Genomic DNA, 18427 nt, shown 5'->3' on the forward strand with positions numbered 1-18427 from the left:
GCCCGGCCCGGCCCGGCCCGGCCCTGCCCTGCCCTGCCCGGCCCGGCGGAGCAGCCGCTGTGCTGGCACCCCTGCCCCTCGCCTTGCCAGTCGGGGCTGCCCGGGGTGCCCGACGAGAGCCCTTGCCCGGGCCGGACCAGGCCTCTGGGGCGGCAGGGGAGCGAATGCCCTTTCACGGGGGCAGGGGGCTGCTCCCGGCTGCCTTCCTGCGAGGAAACTTCTCTCTCTCTCATGTTTCTTTTTTCCTCCTTTTGAGACTGGGAAGAGAAAGAAGCTTCTGAGCGAGGAGGAGGCACTGCAGAAAGCGATGAGGGGTCTGTGTGCACAATGGTTAGCCCTCCAAGAAGCTCGAAGGGCTCTCCCGACTCCTCAGTTACTGGGTTGTATTTGTAATACCAGTTATTTTGGCACTTTTTTTTTCTCTCTCTCCTGATTATCTAGTAGGCGTGTCTGCATGAAAATGTCACCCTTCACAAATGTAAGATAAGACTGAGGACAAGATCTTTTCCTAGATTTCCACAGGAAAAGTTTTGAGAAAGTGTGGTCACAGATGTAACTCCGTATTGGTCCTTAAACTCACAACCACAAGCATTTTTAGTGGCATTCACTCTTTTGTGACTGCCAGATTGCCTGAAGGTTCAAAATATTTTAGCAATAAATTGACTAGAGAAAAGGTGAAACTTGGAGCAGCTAAATTCCTCTCAATTTTATTTAATTATACTTTTTTAAATTATATTTAATTATATATATAATTATGTAAAAACATGAAATCTGTATTTATCTTTCTCATGTACTTATCACTTGGGTTTTTCAGAGGTCCTTGTTGAGATTAACTTTACTATAATATGTGCCAATTAAAATGTCCGTGTTAATATTCTTGGTTCATAAGCTTTTCAATCAGATGATAGAAGTAGGCAGGCTTTTGGGGTAGATGATTACTAATAAAATTTTAAGAACCGAAGAAATGCTCTGCTTGGTCAGAGTGGCGGTCCATCTAGCTCAGTATTTGATCTGTAATGGTGGCAATAAGAGATGTGGTATACAGAAAGCACAGAAGCCTGGCTATTGCCCCTTATGCTCCCTTAGCATCCCACAGTCTTTGAATTAGGGATGGTACAGAGTACATCTTTGCCCATTCCTTTTACCCTCTGCTCATGGACCTGTTGTGTATGACTTTCCTCATCTGTTTTACTTACCTAGAAGATGCTTGCTTGCATCCTCAGAGAAAGTGGATTTCTTAAACAATTTCTTAAGCAATTTCATTACTCAGTTTAATTTTCTTAATAGCTACAATTCCTCAGCTTATTTTTCCCCAGGAAATGCCTCACAGTGATATAGTATTAATATGCTTTGCTTTTTAATAGTTTGTTTTCAAGGACAGATGATGTTTCATTTTATTTCAATGTTCATTGCTTGTACATAAAACTGTAATGAAATTGTAGTTCTCTAGTACCTATTCTGATGTGTATGATAGAATGTTAATATTGTTTGCAGAGCCCAACCCCCCCCCCCCCCCGCCAAATCACATTATGGCACTGTGGCTTGAAGACAAAATTTCCTTAATTTTGAGAAACAAAGTAAAATATTATTCAGAACAAAAGTGTATGCTAAAAATAGCATGTTAGGTGTGTATCCCACAGCATTCCTTAAAAATGAATGTGACGGTGGTATGGCAGCATTTGTGGTACATTTGGGGAAAACTTTCATTAAAAKTATCTGCAGTGTTATCTTGAATTCAAATGATTAAGGCTGAATTTGAATCTTAATTCTAATAGAAACTCATTTGAGTTGCATTTTTCCCATTTCTATATAAAATGTTTAGAAATTTCATTTTGTACTTTCCAGTCTTATGAGAGGGATGCACAGCAACTTTATTTCAGTTTGTTAATGTTAATGAGATGATGCATAATATATGTGTGTGGACATATATACACAACTCTCTCCTGTAGTTCTGAATCTAATACAGGCTGAATGTAAGTAATGAAGCAGTGTGGACTAAATAAATGCAGAGTACAAGTTCCAAGTCACACTTGTATGATCATGTTGAACATCACGCATTTTGTTCATAAGGCAGAAAAGAAGCTGAATTTACAAAAGTAGCAGGGGTTCTCACATTGATGTCTTTTTTTTTTTTCCTGGTGATGTGTGCTTTTTTGCATTAATTTTGTCTTATTTCTGCTATATATAGTTCTAGAGTTACAGGCTTCTAAAAAGATTCCTGTTTCCTACAGTTGGCCTTGGCAGAGTTATATGAAGATGAAGCTAAAAGGCACTCATCGTGTCCTGACAAACCAACAGCTACAAAAATCAATAACTCAAGAGTACCGCAGAGGTAAGACATTCTTTGTACTTCAGGAACGTGTTAATTAGGTATTGTATCAGCTCAGAAAAGTTTGAAATTTGTCATCCATCATATTTACCTCTTTATACAAAGAGAAGATCAAATAGCAGTTCATAATCCTGAACTGTGAATCCCTGGGGGGGGGGAAAAAACACAACACATTCTGAGATGACAATTTTTTTTTGAGCTTCCATGCTGTATTTCAAATCGCTCTAAACCCACTTTAGAAAAGATTAGATAAGATTACGATACTGTAAGTCAAATGTAGTGTTGCTGTTTTCACATAAATAGAAAACCAAAATTTGCTGTACCAGAAAAATACTGTAGTTGTCCACTACTTCAAAATTCAGCAAATCTGTAGGTTGTGAGAAATCTGGTGAGTGAGCTGTTTTCAGTTTTGTGCTTAGGTCAGTACTATTTAAGTAACTATTCTGATAAGACAGATATTCATTAGAAAAATGATTTAGTTTCACTGTATTATGGGTGGTGAGAGGAATAAGCAGGACTTCTTAATTAATTTGTCTATGTGTTGGGGCAGAAAGGAAGGGCATGTTATTGTCTATAAAGCCCCATTTTGCTGGCATGCAGTGTTTACATTGCATGGCATTTGAAGACTCAATACAGTTTTAAAATTCCTAAGAGGAAATCTTGCCAGCTTTTAAAGAATTTTTATTTGATTTCTTTTAACAAAGAAGAAAAGTCTTTAAATCATTATTGCCAGTGAGGCCACAACAAGTCTTGCATTTGGCTTGTCTTTCAATGACTGCTGCCAATATGGATCTCTGTTTTATGGATTTCCATCATCAGAGCCATGCCTCAAGTACATCTGCAAATGCACATCTCTAGAAGGAGGGATTTTAGCACAAGACTTGACACTTGGAAAATAATTTTCCATGGTAAAACCATCTAAGATGACTAATCACTGAATACTGTGTAAAAACAAATTAAGCAAACAACTCTGCCAGTACATAGCAAGAAGTTACAAATTTCTCTTCCAATTCAAGGAAAAACTGCAATACAGTATCTGGAATACTTCAGTGTGATAGCTGTTGGCAAACACTTGCTCTTTGTTGGCAGTCATGCTGGAATCAGTCTGAGAAAGAAGAAATGGCTGCTGTTTGTGTGATATTCAGAATTTTTTTTTTTTTAATAGACTTTAGTTTGCTCTCAAATGAGTAGCATATTAATTGCAAGGAAGCATGGTGCTGCTCTTTAAGTCATCTGCTCATCTTGTCTTCCAAAATCGCAGGTATGGAAGGATGTCTCTGCAGCCTGCTGGAATAAATGCTGTGTTATATAAGCTATCATGTTATATAAACTCCAGCACCTTTAACAAAATTATGACTGTTAGCACAAAAATACAAGTCTCACAAAACCTACAATGTACAAATTGTACAAAGGGAAGAAAACAAAAGCAATTAAATCAATGCTTGCAGCCATAACCTAAGTCCCTAACAATACCATTTTTTCTGAGAAAGTAATAAGGTGCAGATACTTCTAGGATATAAAATTACATTGTTTCATCRCCACTGATATTTTGATTAATAAGGTATAGTAGCCAAACAAGTTGCCTAAATCTAAACTAGAGAACTGCAATTGTGTAGCAGATTGTATGTATGTTCTTATCCCATAGTAGTTGGCTACTTTGCGTATATCTTGCATTGAGGAGTTTCATCATAAAGTAATACAGAATAAGGGTGTACATCCATACAGCTGCTCCTGGCATACTACAGATTTGCAAACTACCTAGTTTGTGCTCTGGTAGCTAATTGATCTGTCCCTGCCCTAAGACAGAATCTGATTTTGTATTTAATTGTCTTTGAAAAATCTTCATAATGTTGGCATTCAGTATATTTTTAAAATAATGTAAAATATAAATGAGAACTACTGCTTTTTAGTTTCTAGGATCCTTATGGACAGGGATTCCCAGGACATCAAAGAAAAGCAGTAGTGCCTAATACTTGTACCTTCAGAAAATCAGCTAAAAATGTTGTGGAAGGAATTTGTAATATAATTGATAGTGGTAGGCTAGATTCTGCAGCAGCTGTTTGGATTGCATATTACCTTTATCTGTGGCAACACCAGTGGCATAAAGCAGAATTCTGCATTCCCCAGGATACTGTGAAATGGCTCTGCCATATGCACGCCTCTCTCCTCCTATTCTGTGGTAAGCATAGATGGATATGTACTTTGACCAAAGAAGCATGGTGTGAAAATGATAAACTTATTTTCATTACATGAACAGATATTGGAGACCATCCTCAGGATGCATCTTCTGGAGGACTTCTCTTCTTTTAAAAAATGCTTCATCCTGTAAAAAAAATTAGTATTAGTTTTTGAAAAAAAATTAGTTTCAGCAGTACTTATTACCTCTGATACACTGTGAAGTGCATCTACTGGTCATGTTTAAACATTTTATTTTATTCTCTTGGCAGTCTTAAAATTGATTCTTTTAGAAGTTTGAGAAGACCAGAGAGAAGCATGAGCGATGACAAAGAAAACCAAAGGTATTGTAAAAACAACAAAGTCATTTAACAACTGTGAAAGTAATTGTTTTTTCTGACGTTCATACGTTCCTTCTCCCCATTTTTCAAAATGGCTGTAAGCTAAGTCTTTCCTGCAAACAGGTAGTAACTAAAGAGGTGCTATGTGACTTATTGGAGAAGGTGTTGGAGTATATTAGCTTTATGCTGCTGGAATAAAACTAAATTTAGCAGAATCTGGCTCTAGTAATCTAGGACCAGTTTATACCTGAATGTATCTTACTATGTGAATATATGGATGTAAAGGTTGTAACTTACACTTGGAATCAAGAGGATTTTTTGCCTTGTCACAAACCTCCTGAATGGTTCTATGTATCCATTACTCAAATATCTGAGTATTTCCTCATTCTTGAATTCTCATCAGAGTTCATATTCTCATTTCATCTCCTTACCATCATAATTCTTTAAAATTCTTGTATCTAAAGATATTCCACATAAATGGCAATCAGGATGATAAATATGGACTTATGTACAGAGGAGAAATGGTACTTAGGGGTTGCCAGTTATGTGACATTGTAATAGTAGCATGGTTATATGTGCTTCATACCCACTGCTGTTACTGAGTAATTGTAGAATGTGGTGGAATCAACTGCATTTTGAAGGTATTGGTTTTGGTAACAGTTTCGCATAAATTAATTGATTCGTGTTGCTCCAAGTGGTTAAGTCACAAACTTAAGGAAGGCAGAAACCACTTATTTTATTAGCTATTAAAGCTGCATGTAATCGAAGAGGAATCAGACTCTCATGTTTGCCACTTTTTATATTTATACATAGGTTTTTTTTGTTTTTGTTTTAGTATCATTGGTATTTAGGCATTCATAGCCCCTTCCGCCTGGACTATCTTGGTCTTCATAGTCAAACAGATATAATTTTAAAGAGAATTATTTGTAGTTTAACTTTTGGAAGTGGGGCTATGCTGCAGAAAAAGATAGCAATTAAGCTTTCACAGCAGTTTCTGCAGATTATTTTAAAATGCCTCAAAAGGTTAATTAAGTAAAATGTTATATTTCAGATATTGGAAAAGGAAAGAACTGCATCTTTAAAAAGATCAAATTTTGGCACTGTTTAGGTTTTTCCACAACAGTTTTATGCTCATTCTGCCAAGGCAGTGTTAATTGTGAATCTGTATTCTAACCAGCCCAGGCACAGTCCCATGCACAGGACCCCCCTGAGGAGATCAGTCTTTCCAGGAGCTGGCGGAACCCACATAGGATGAGGTGTGTAAAGCCATGGCTGCATCAGGGCTGTGTTTGCTTGATCTTGGCTCCTAACCTCTGGGGTCTGTTCCAGAAGGCATTTTGGTAGTTTTGTTAGTGTGATGTGTCTGGAGCAGTGCTGCTTGGATTACTGGGAAGGTCAGAACTAAGCAGAACACTTCTGTGTTTAGAATAGAGAGGTCTTTGTTCATTAAGGCTTTTTCTTAAGAGGGAGAGAAAAATGATGCCCATTATATAAAGCATTGCCACTCATGAACATTACCATTCTTAAGATTTTATTCAGGTGACTCAGAATATAGAGGATTACAGATTTCTGAGGCTTCTAATAATCCAAGTAAAATTGTTGCTGAACTCTTCAAAGAAGCAAAAGAACATGGGGCTGTCCCATTAGATGAAGCCTCAAGAGCATCTGGTGATTTCAGTAAAGCTAAGGTATGAGTAAAAAGGTATTTTCCTCTGTATTTTCATCAGGCTCTGAAACTCATATAACCATGTAAGAGCAAGTATGCCTTTTTGTGGTTTGAGAATAGCAGAAGATTTGATCAACACAGTTGTATATTTTATCTGTGTTCAAATTGCTTGCTCTAGAAAATTAAGGGGGGGCAATTTCAGAGGAATCATTGAAAATCAAGTTGAACTGGGACTACTTGCTTTATTTTTAATTAAGATTGATATTGAAAAATCAACTGCAGTTGTGTCCTAATCAAAATCTTTTTTTACATGTTGAATTAGTAATGCTTGAAAAAGTGTACAGGTGTAAAAACTAAACCATGTCATATAAAACCTGCTTAGCCTGATTATAATTACTAGCTCTAATTTTCCACTTAGAAAACTACAATTTAGAACAGTTCATTTGCTTTTTTATCAAGGAAGAAAGCTTGTTGATGCTTTTATTTGCTCCTAGGTAAATATCTTAAACTGTTTCAGGTATTTGTTCAGCTGCAGAATGTTTTCAATAAGCCTTTTTGTGTATTTTTTTCAGTCATTTTCTGGTGGTGGATATAGATTGGGTGACTCATCACGAAAGCGCTCTGAATACATATATGGAGAAAACCAAGATGTAAGTAAAATGCTGAATAGCAGGAAATGGTGTCTCTAACAGCTGTCTGATTAACAATGCTTACAACTTGAAATACCAGTATTGCCGTAACTACGGCAATAAGAAAAACTAGTATCTAAATGTATTAGGTATGTGTTAAGTAGTTGTTGAAGTGTCCACAGAGACAAAATACATAACGTTTGCATTAGAGAATTGCTGGGCAAAAGGGTTGGATGAATAGATCCAATTTTGTCACGTGTGAATTTGTGTTGCTGGGAACATTTTGATCTTCTGATCCGAGTTGTGAAGCAGAGGTTAGAATTAAAAGCTTTATTTGATGGGGAGAGGAGACATGACAGCTATTAAGGCCTGTAGGCATTCACAGGATTGATTTGGATCAATTAAGTTTTTCTCAGCAATTAGTAACTTGTAACTGTCTAATTCTTTCTTGTCATATATCAATAACAGGCATATATTTTCTAATATATGAAAATACCTATCAGCTGGATATCTTTACTGTGCTTGGTATAGATCACATTCAAAAAACCAAACAATCTTCAAACAACTTACTGTAATTCATAATTTAGAAAACCAATTCATATGAATGTTAAATAATACCACAAATCTATCTTGCATCAATTACCTTTTTATTATTGTTAGGATTGTACAGATAATTGAACTGGGGTTGCCTGTAGCAAAAGCCAGAGAAGTGGAGGGATGCTTGTCCAGATTTCCCCCCCCCCCCCCCCCNCATCTTATCTTAAACAGGTTAGGACTCGAACCAAAGACTTTCTTCCTCCAAATGTGTCCCAACTACCACAGATGTTCTGGAACTCTATTTCAGATTTATTTGAACACCGTAATTATTTTGAAACCAAGTGGCTCACATCCTATTTCATAAGCAGCTAAACGTAGGTTTGAGCATAGTGGCAGTTTTGTGAATGTCACCTTTTGCTTCCTTGAGACAAGTGCTCAGAAACAAAATTCATCAAAAATACCAAAAATAACTGTTTTAGCACCTCTGAAGCATTTTGTTAGTACTTGATGGAAATTAGTTTTCATTAGACATGATCCAAATTCAAAACTGACTTCAATATTGAAGCTAACATAAGGTATACTTTTTCTGAGAGTGGAACATAACATAAAAGAATCCTGCTCCTACCTAATAATACCATGTTCACTGTGTCTTAGTTATTTTTATATCAGCTGTGTACAGTTTATGCCAGGGTCTTTTCTCAGCAAATTATTTTCGGTGTAGCATAGAATGCAGGGTTCTCCTTTTATTGCAGTTTGTAATTAGAGGAAAAGGCTCTAATTTGAGACAGGCTCCTAGCCCACAGCTGTGAAAATGCTGATTTCACTACTTGAGAAACTAAGGAAAAAAAGTTATTCCTCGTTTTTGCTGTCGTCTTTTGCACGCTTTCATGGCTGTGACTGACTGGAATTCACTAAGCCATTCTGTTACACAAGATTAAATGAATGGCTGATACCCCCACCCTACAAGCTGAACTTGCTCAGAAAACCTTATGTATACTGCATCTATCTCTAGACACAAGACACAGGACTCTATGTAGGAAATAGGCCTATTGCTATTTCTATAGAAGCAGTTTCAAGGGTAAAACTATGCTGAATGAAACAACATTACTGATATCAGTTGGTGTCCTGCAGAGTTTGGTTCTATTCATCACCTCTTTTTTGTGCTCTATGTAATTTATTTTGGTTCAGTAATCCTCTCTGTGCAAGTTACTTTAAAAATCTGTTTGTCCATTTTTTTCACTGAACTTAACACATTTTCTGGAATAGTCCACTCTGACTCACATTTGGCTGTAGGAAAAATTAGCTCATCTTTTCTTTGAAATTCTTCCTCACTTTCTTCCTTACTCTATTGCAAATGTATCCTAGCTGATAATATGAAAGTAGTAGAGGTGTCAGAAGTTTTTATTTGCCAGCTTTTCAATCTAAGCATGATTTTTCAGCTTTTCTCTTTGCATATCTTAGATGCAGTTTTAAATTCTGTCACTTCTTTGTAATAAAGAAATGGAGGTTTTCTCTTATTTACTGTTATTCCTATAATTCTTCCAGCAGAAGTGCTGAGTCAGGTCAGGGAGCCGATCCGTGTTAAAAAAGTAACCTTTTCTTCTTTTTCTCCCTTACTTCCTGCCAGATCAATTTTGTTCTGGATCAGATCACTGTGTGATTTCAAGTGCTTGCCCTACTGTAAGGGAAGATTAGGTGAGAAAGCGCAAGACCATCTCTTTCAGCAGAAGCATCAGCTCATGCTGATTTAAATTCATGTAATATAGCATTAGCCTCATATGCTTTGGGTGTTTTTTTGTGTTTTTTTGTGTTTTTTTCATATTCCTGACTGTAACTATCTTTGTTTCCTCACTTTTCACCTCTTTTTCCCCTTTGATCTTTCAAATTTAACATTATTAGTTATCTTTATAGCAACTGTTATGTTACTATACTCCTTTCTCAAACTTTCTCACTGCCTCAAATTAACTGTCTTTACAGCCTCAAATTCAAATCTGCACATAGTTTTGCTCTTTCTCCCTATTTTTTCTTTCTGCGCTTCAGTGACTGTTGCTCCCTTTTTCTCCCTCTCCTTTTCTTGAAGAAGCTTTTTTTATTTTGGGAATAACTTTTTTCTTTTTTGTCACGAGTTATTTTGAAATTCTTAGCAAACATTCAGTTATTTTCCTCTAGCTGTTGTTCTACATTATCTCTTAGTTATGGTAATATTTTAATTGTCTCAAGTTAGGAATTGTTTCCTGATGTATCTTGCAAATTGTTAAAATCTCAAACTGCAGGGCATGAATATATTCCAGGAATGGTGCAGCAGCAGCTTTGAAACCCCTGGAAAATCATCCAGCATTTCTTTCCTCTCACTTAAAAGACAGGAAATGAGTGAGAAAAAAGAGCTAAGTTCTCTACTCTTTGCCTAGAATAAATATTAAGCTCTTCTAGAAACAGGAACAAAAATGAATAAGGCTAAAAGATGTGGTTCAGGCTGGGGTGTGCTGAGCTGGCACACCAAGAGCTGCCCCATTCTGCAGTTCCTCTGAGGAATGGTCAGCTGTACAAAGCCAGAAATGTGTTACAGTAGGATTACTATAACTGGAGGCAGGGCTAGTTTTCTGAAGGAAAATCAGTTTTACTGGCTAGGGAAACCTAGTTATGCAGCTTGGCTTCAAGGCAACAATTGCAGGGAAGAGAAGTGTTGAGAGCTGCAGGCTCTGAGGACAGCAGTGCCTCCAGTGAAAAGCTCTGGCTGGAGGCAACAGGCAAGACAAGGGAGTGAAGGAAGCTGGTCTCCAGGATTCTCAGAGTTTGAACTGAATGGAGCTAGTATCAGCTTCATTGGAGCTCAGCATGTAAGGATTTGAGGAAAATATAGTTTTTGCTGTAACTGGTATATCCCCAGTAATTTGTAAGTTTATGAATTTATTTCATGATTCATCAACAACAGAGGTTTATTGCTTTTAAAAGTAGTTGTAACACTATGAAGCTCAATGCGCAATCACCATACGTTATTTATCATGTCAAAGATAGTAAGAGATTCTTTTTCCCCAAGGGTGAAAGGGGTCTTGGTGTAGGTGGTAGGCTATAGCTATGGTTTACTTTTCTGAAGATTCTAGCAATGATAGTCTAAAACATACTGCAGTGTTCTGTTCTCTTTTGTCATTTGTCTTCTTGTTTGTGGTCTGCTACCAAATCTGTTAAGTGTAATTAAATGTTTTATAATAATAATCTATATGAAGTTGAAATACTTTACTTGTGTGTGTATATTTATGTGTGTGCGTGTATATATATAAATATTTTTTACCATCTTTGCTTGATAGGTTCAAATTTTGCTGAAACTGTGGAGGAATGGCTTCAGTTTAGATGATGGAGAGTTGAGATCCTATTCAGACCCGACAAATGCTCAGTTTCTTGAATCCGTTAAAAGGGGGTAAGTTAAAATGGTGACTTTTTTTTTTTTTGAGGTATGTCTTTCAACTGAAGGGGAAAAAATGCTTTCTCCTCAAGGTTAAAATTATTAAAAGCTCCCAGCTTTTTTCCCAGAAATTGTTCTTTGCTTCAGATTTTTACTTTTCTTTCTTCCCTGCCTGCACCCCCAAAATGCATTCTCTATTTGTCATCAGATTCATGGGGTATTTTTAAATTTGGAACATTCTGGTTCATTCTGGTTGTTTAACTCTGGATATTACTTTTAAAGGATGGCTGTTGGTTTTACATCTTTGGTCAGCACACTGTAGGATTCAACTGTGAGCTCAGTGATTTTATTTGCCTTTTAGTTTCTCATTTCATCTGTTATTTTGGGATGAAATCAATTCATAAAGGAATTGGATGTCTGTGACTTTTAATGTAAACTTAGTTATAGTATCAACTTTTACTGTATCCTGTAAGGTTTTTGTGTAATTTTGTATTGCAATTCAGAACATAATTGGGAAACTTCTTATTTCTGTAATTAAGAGAAATTCCTGTGGAACTTCAACGACTGGTTCATGGTGGCCAGGTTAATTTGGATATGGAAGACCACCAAGAACAAGAATATGTGAAGCCTAGACTGCGATTCAAAGCTTTCAGTGGAGAAGGGCAAAAACTTGGAAGGTAAAAAATACCAAGTTTTCTTTTCTGTTGCATCTGTGTGCTGTTTCAAAAGCTGGATTTAATCAATTGGGAGACTTCTGGAGAAGCTAATCAGACAGATGACAAAATTAATATAAAATTATTCTGTACTGCATATATTTCAGCCCAATTTGACAGAATCACCAGTAATCATGGAAGTTATATAATCTTAACAAAAAATGAGTTAATTTGTTAATTAATTTGTTGTGTAACTTAAGTTAATTTGTTTTGTCTCCTGGACCTGCTGACAGACTAGATGCCTTGTCCTTTGCCTGCCTTCCTATGGATATGGGATTTCTCTCCCAGGTCTCGCCTATAACTTTTTAACTTCAGCCATGTTTAAAACGGGAGCAAGGGAATCTGAAAAGTGATTAGTACTGTACAGATTTCTGTCTGGATAGAAAATGAGACCCCCAAAATTGTTCCGCATTTAGTGAGAAACAGGCAAAACTTAATCATAATGGGATGTTGGCAAGTGAGAACATACCTGATTCTGGATTAGGTGTGGCACATGCTGTGCATTGTTGCTGGCATCATCACAAGGGGAATTGGAGATGCTATTGCAACAATATGCTCATGCTTGACTTACTGTTTATGAAGGTATTTTTGTATGGAAGCAACTCTATCTTTTCTCTGAAATGAAGCGGTAATACTGTGTTCTGAAACATAACCTCATAAACAGTCATTCATTATAAATTAGATGAGGCAAGTCTGTTATTTTTAAAAAAGGGAATTAATTCGGTAAGCTCATTTTATTTTATTTATTGATCCAACATGTATWTGCACAATAAGTTATATTAAAATCTCTTAATTGTCACTAGGGTTTAGTTAAAAACTGCAAATGACGCCACAAAAATCTACAGTCAGAGCTAATTTTTAAAAGTGAATAGCCAGAGAAATTGTATATGCTCCCCTAGATGAAGTAGTATTGGAAAGCCAAGCCTGGATTGTGGGAGGAAAGCAACTCAACCTTTAACCTCTGGCTGAAGCTCCTCCACTTTCCCCAATTGTAATGTCACCTCTAGCTACAGTATATAATTATGTATGTAGTAAATAAACTGAAGTTTAATGATTTAGAAAAGCTCCTGTCTGATTCTGTTTCATTTGTTATCCTGGTTCAAGAGTAGACTGATGCTCTGAAAACTGTAACAGGTGTGTAGTGTAGCTGATCTGATACATAATGCACCAAAAGTCATTCCTGTGACTGAATATCTCAGACTGCTTTGTTCAAAAGGTGACTGTAATGTGTGTGGGGAGTCTCCCACAAAAATGTGACCTGAATACTGCCAGTCTTTTAAATAACAGAATTATAGGCTTCATAGCACCTTTCCGCAGCTGACTTGATATTATTTGTTGAAAATCTTTTCTTTTCACTAAACTTCTAGTTTTCTGTTCATGTAATATCTTTTTTTGACAAAAAGATATTACTGGTATGCTCTTGCAAGTAATTTAATTCCATCTACCTCATCTTTTTAAAAATGAGACAAGAATAACCTGTGATCAGTAGATCTAAAAAGGTAGTAGGCTCTGGTAGGGATGACATGGTAAGCAATTGTATATGGTAACTTCTTCAGCTGGGCACTTATTTAGGTTATCTTAAAAAAAAACGTGGGGAAAATGGGAGGTTCTTTATATAAGAAAAAGTGCACACCTGCTGTGTGGCTTTTTTGTTCTGGTGGCTTGTGAGTCTTAACTATGCAAGGAATGAAAGAAGAAGCCAAAAGGTTATTTCCAGTCAAATCTCTTTAATTTTTATACCAAATGTAAAAAAAATTCCAGCCTCACTATGTGGTGATGTCAATTATCCACTGGTATCATTTGAACTCTAAAAAGATGAGGGATGCCCAGACTCATAAAATAGTGTACATGAAAGCAGTTAATAAATCAGTTTGGGTCAACTTAGTGCGGTATAATAGCACATCATTATTTTTTAAATATGATCTATAAGGTAAAACATATAAAGTTTAGTATCAGAGACTGTCATTTCATGCTCTATATGCATAAACAAAGATGTTTTGTACCTAATTACCTGTCATTAAAATCATGCAAATGTAATGATCTGCACAGTTGTAAGAAAATATATTTACATATAAAAATTTGAAATCATAAACAAGAAACTACAAAAACATTCTTTCTGTCTCTGTATTTAAAAAGGTATGCATAGATAACTTTGAGAGTATTTTCATTGCTCATTTGTATTAACTATACATGTTAGGCATTCCCATGGAAAAGATGCTAATAGCTCTGTTTGTGACTCTTCCCCCCCCACCCCCAATTCTCTAGCCTTACACCTGAAATAGTCAGCACGCCTTCTTCCCCAGAAGAGGAGGAGAAATCTATTCTTAATGCACCTGTTCTGATAGATGATTCCATGCCAGCAACTAAAATTCAAATTAGATTAGCAGATGGAAGCCGATTAATACAAAGATTTAACCACACACACAGGTAAATTGATGCCACATCAACACAGGTAACCATAGCTTATTTTGATAAGTTTGTGTTTTATCATTAGTAAACATCAGCAATGCATCAAAAGGGGGAAAATCTAGCTCCACTGAAGTGTTACAACTCTATCATTTTCACAAGAGACTCACTGATGCAGAATTCTACTTTCAAAGTCAGTGTAATTGGAAATGCAAGGTATTTGATAACTGCAAAGTCAAACTTTCCTGACCAATTATGTGTCCTGTGATTTGTAAAGAGACAGGACCAGCCATAATGAGTGTCTGTTTAGGTGTGACATCCTGTTCCTGTTCTCAGGGCAGCCCAAATCTGGACAACCTATGTTGTCATCCCTAGCTATATATAACCCTAGATCCTTCTTGGGAGGATCCTGTGACTGACTTGGATGATGCTGTGAAGACACTTAATTGCAAGGCATCATGGAGTATAGTTTGAACTTGGAATGTAGTCCGTACTACAGGCGAAGTACTTTGGCCCATACTCAAGAGCTCCAACTTTTTCATTATATTTGAGAGCCTATGACAACAGGGCATGGGTTGTAAGTGTAGGTTGCAGCCCATACTGAGAAGAGTATATAGGCATTAATGTACTCATTTGCAATTCTGTCATTCTGGTGTATAGGCTAGAGATAATACTGAGAACCAACCTTTGTTTTCTTTTGGATGGTCTCCTCCTGGGAATGGGTGTGAACTTGATGGGTTTTTAGATCTGTTAGTAGTCTGCTGATTGGAGTTTGCCATCAGTTTTATCGACATTGTTTGGACATTGCCACAAATGGAATTGGCCAACCTGTTTTGTTTGTCTAAGAGGTTGTGTTCGTGCAAGGTTCTGCAAAGCTCTGCTTTGCACTTGCTGTTCTGCGTGGCTGAGGGAACTTTGGGCAGAGGTTTGCGCAATGGTTCCACCCACGCTTCACAGCAGGCAAGGTTCAAGCCAGCTCCAGTCCTAAATCTTCACCATTGTGTTAGAAGGCAGCTGACACTGAGTTCGAGTCCTGCATCAAAGGTGGGCTTACCATGGATCCAGTCCCATGTTAGCACTGTTACATGACTTTGAGAGTCAAACTGGTTTTTCATTGGCTCAGAATAAAGGCAGAGCTGAAGTGCGTCTGTCTTCACCTGAAAGCATACGCAGACCAAAATGAGGTAATTTTAGCTGAGATGGCAATAGTAAGGAAGACACTGCAATAAATGTCCTTATTTCAGCAGACCTGATAGTACAGGCTTTTCCGTCCCAGCACCTACTGGAGAAGTGACTTAGCTAAACAGTATAGCTGCTGGGAAGCACCTGTAGCCATGGCAGGTTTTTGCCTCCATTAAAGACTAGAGGCGGTAAACTTCCCAGGAACATCCATAGCCAAGGGTATGTTGAGAGAAGCTTATTTAGTCATTATTACCTTTCTCTTGGATGTGGATTTTTTTCATTATTCTTGCATATGTGTGATCAAAATCGGCTACTAAAGTGCATTGCTTATATTATAAGCCTTGAAGACTGATAGAAAGTTAGTCAGTGCTTACTTGGTTACAATAAATCTGCCTACTTATTGGTTACAATAAATCAGAGTTAGTCTCAGCTTACTGTTTCTGGTGAGAAACCTCAAGTTTCAATTTTTTAAATCTATCAAATCGTATATAGTTTTCATCCTTGTCTTATAAAGATAAATGATTTTTATGTTATGCTGTTGCTGTGGTTGTGTTATGAACAATTGCATTAATTATTCCACTACTAAGTGAAAGTAGGGAAACCTTGTGCTGTTCAAGTGCTTTGCTATTCCCCTCCACTTTCTCATCACTGTCAACATATATTGTCAGATTCTTCCTTCCATTAATACTTTAGCCTCTTTAGCATACACTAATTAGTAGGGAATTTTTTTTGACAGCTAATATTTAAATTATTTGACTTTATATATTTAGTATCAGTTTCCAAGGAAAAATAAAAAACTTACCAAATACTTTCTTGTGGTACAACTTTTATTTCTATCATTTGAGAAGGCAAGCCACAAATTCAGTTTTATTTTTCAGTTTTTGTATGCAAGAAACAAAAACTTCTAAGCTACTAYATTTAGTCATCTGGATCAAAATGGAAGAGTAAAACCAATAGGAGGTTTTAAATGGTTTRGTTTGTTAGAAGATTTTGTGTTCTCTGGTCTTGATGTTCAGAGATTTATGCCAAAATTAAATCATACACGGTTTTCATGTTCATATCCTTTCCACAGGATTAAGGATATTCGAGATTTCATTATCCAGTCTCGTCCAGCATTTGCAACAGCTGATTTTGTTCTTGTGACTACCTTTCCAAATAAAGAGCTAACAGATGAAAACCTGACACTACAAGAAGCAGATATACTTAACACTGTGATTCTTCAGCAATTAAAGTAATCTTACAGCTATTGGTACAATATACGGAGTGTGCTGTGTTGTCATACAAGGGTGTTTACAAAAGATGAAAAAAGGAAAGATCAGTGTCCCTCTTCCCCCTCCCCACTGCCACAGGTTGGATTTTGGGGTTTAATGTCTTCCAGCTATAACATATGTAATTTTATTTTAATCTCTCAAATTGTTCAGTTTTTTTCAATGTTAAAATTAAGTTTCCCTGTGTTAGCAAACTTCAGACTACATCTTGTACTAAATGTGAATGAGAGATCACTTTCTTACTCTTCAATTATTTTGAGTGGGGGAGAGGTGAGCATTTTTCTGAAGGGAACAGTATCTTTCACTCAACTGGTAAGATTTGCACTATAGAAATGTTTTATGCTGCATTGACAAACAGCCATTTGAAAACTTAGCCTGTAGGTTGTTTACCTTTCAAATTGTATTAATACTGAAGTATTCCATTTTGTAGGTTGAGAGATAATTAATGCCCTAATGTAACTTTTGTATATTCTGTTTATAGTGTTTCATTGGTGCAGTATAATTACTTATATTCTAGATTTGATGTAAATTTCCCAATATCGTTGCTGATATGAATGAATCAGTATCAAGAGATGCAAAGCTCAGCTGTTCCAGACTATATAATAGATTGTTCTCATTTGTATTCTAGTTGTTCTACTTGTGGTGAAAATAAGGATTTTTTTTTTTTTCTTTTCTGAGTTAGAGAAATGGGAGAGACCATTGACATCTGGAGAAATGCTGTGATTCAGATTTCATGAGAGTTGGCCTGTGGTCACTTTGTTTGAACTTGAATGTGCAATCGAGCCTTGTGCAGCTACATAATTCTTCACGTGACTGGTTACTTCAATAACCCAAAACAAAAAAAAATTTGTGTGCACAAACACAGAACTTGTTTATGCAGTCACTTACATGCACAAATGTAGATATGTTAATTGGTCATGTATTTTTGACCTGAATGTCAGGTCTTTGTATTTGGAATTTTGGCCAAAGGCATTTTGTAGTATTCAATGGGGATTTGGTTGTGCAACTTTCATTATACTCATTTGGAAGCTGTACAATTAAACTCCATGTTTAATCTTTGAAATTATATATTTTTTCAAATAACTTGGCCCTACACTGCAGTATGCAGGTAGGAATCTCATGTCATGAAAAACTGGCTACTGTGCTTTAATAGTATACAGATTTGTAATATTTGTAGCTTTATATCAGATGASTGGACCACACTCTGAAGGAGAGTAAATGGGCTGTATTCCTTGTTCCAGTATATATGTTAAAAATACTGTCTTCACTGATTTTTTTTTTCTGAAAATATCAGCATTTATTTATCTATACTTAGCTTATCATTGTTCAATATACTTGATTAACATTACATTTTTACCTCAAAGTACATATTATGAGTAAATTTTAAATGTGCAATTGTATTTGAAGTCATATGTTTTGTAATCTGAATATCTGCATGATTTAAATCATAATTCTTTTCATGTGCTAAAGCAATTAAACTTTTAAGCTTGAAAGACCATAGGCAACATTTTATTCTTGCCAATTTATGTTGTGATGAAGCAGTGGTTGTGTTGCATGCCAAATTCTTGAGCCTAAAGGGAAAGGAATGGGCATTTAATATGCATATATTTTATATGCTAACCCTTCTCTATACAAGAGCAGAGGCCAAAGTCAGATTACTTGTAAAATCAGCATATATTAGCAACTATATCGTGCTGTTCTCACTCTTGGTGAAAATCTTTCCGATAATAAATGAACCAAGAAAGAGCATGCAAGTACTCAGAGGTGCTATTACTAGCTTA

General features: G+C 36.4%; 1 protein-coding gene across 1 annotated transcript; it reads left to right on the forward strand.

Moving 5' to 3' along the window:
• The first annotated feature begins 359 nt into the window (after positions 1 to 359).
• On the forward strand, positions 360 to 18142 carry UBXN2B (UBX domain protein 2B). Its single transcript, XM_026054706.1, has 10 exons — positions 360 to 380; positions 2232 to 2332; positions 4777 to 4848; positions 6374 to 6533; positions 7084 to 7161; positions 10983 to 11092; positions 11617 to 11754; positions 14056 to 14217; positions 16451 to 16609; positions 17329 to 18142. Exons 3-10 carry the CDS (start codon positions 4823 to 4825, stop codon positions 17381 to 17383), a joined length of 888 nt encoding a protein of 295 aa, XP_025910491.1. The 5' UTR covers positions 360 to 380; positions 2232 to 2332; positions 4777 to 4822; the 3' UTR covers positions 17384 to 18142.
• Positions 18143 to 18427: the final 285 nt, after the last annotated feature.

The sequence above is a fragment of the Apteryx rowi genome, unplaced genomic scaffold (assembly GCF_003343035.1).
Source record: "Apteryx rowi isolate R43461 unplaced genomic scaffold, aptRow1 scaffold_96, whole genome shotgun sequence".
Classification (NCBI taxonomy): domain Eukaryota; kingdom Metazoa; phylum Chordata; class Aves; order Apterygiformes; family Apterygidae; genus Apteryx; species Apteryx rowi.

What these genes read in the sequence shown, in the direction of transcription:
- UBXN2B (XM_026054706.1), top strand. Translation starts at nt 4,823, where the DNA reads ATGAGCGATGACAAAGAAAACCAAAG. An exon ending in CTTGAATCCGTTAAAAGGGG is followed by an intron (nt 11,093 to 11,616) that starts GTAAGTTAAAAT and finishes TCTGTAATTAAG; the next exon opens with AGAAATTCCTGTGGAACTTC. An exon ending in AGATTTAACCACACACACAG is followed by an intron (nt 14,218 to 16,450) that starts GTAAATTGATGC and finishes TCCTTTCCACAG; the next exon opens with GATTAAGGATATTCGAGATT.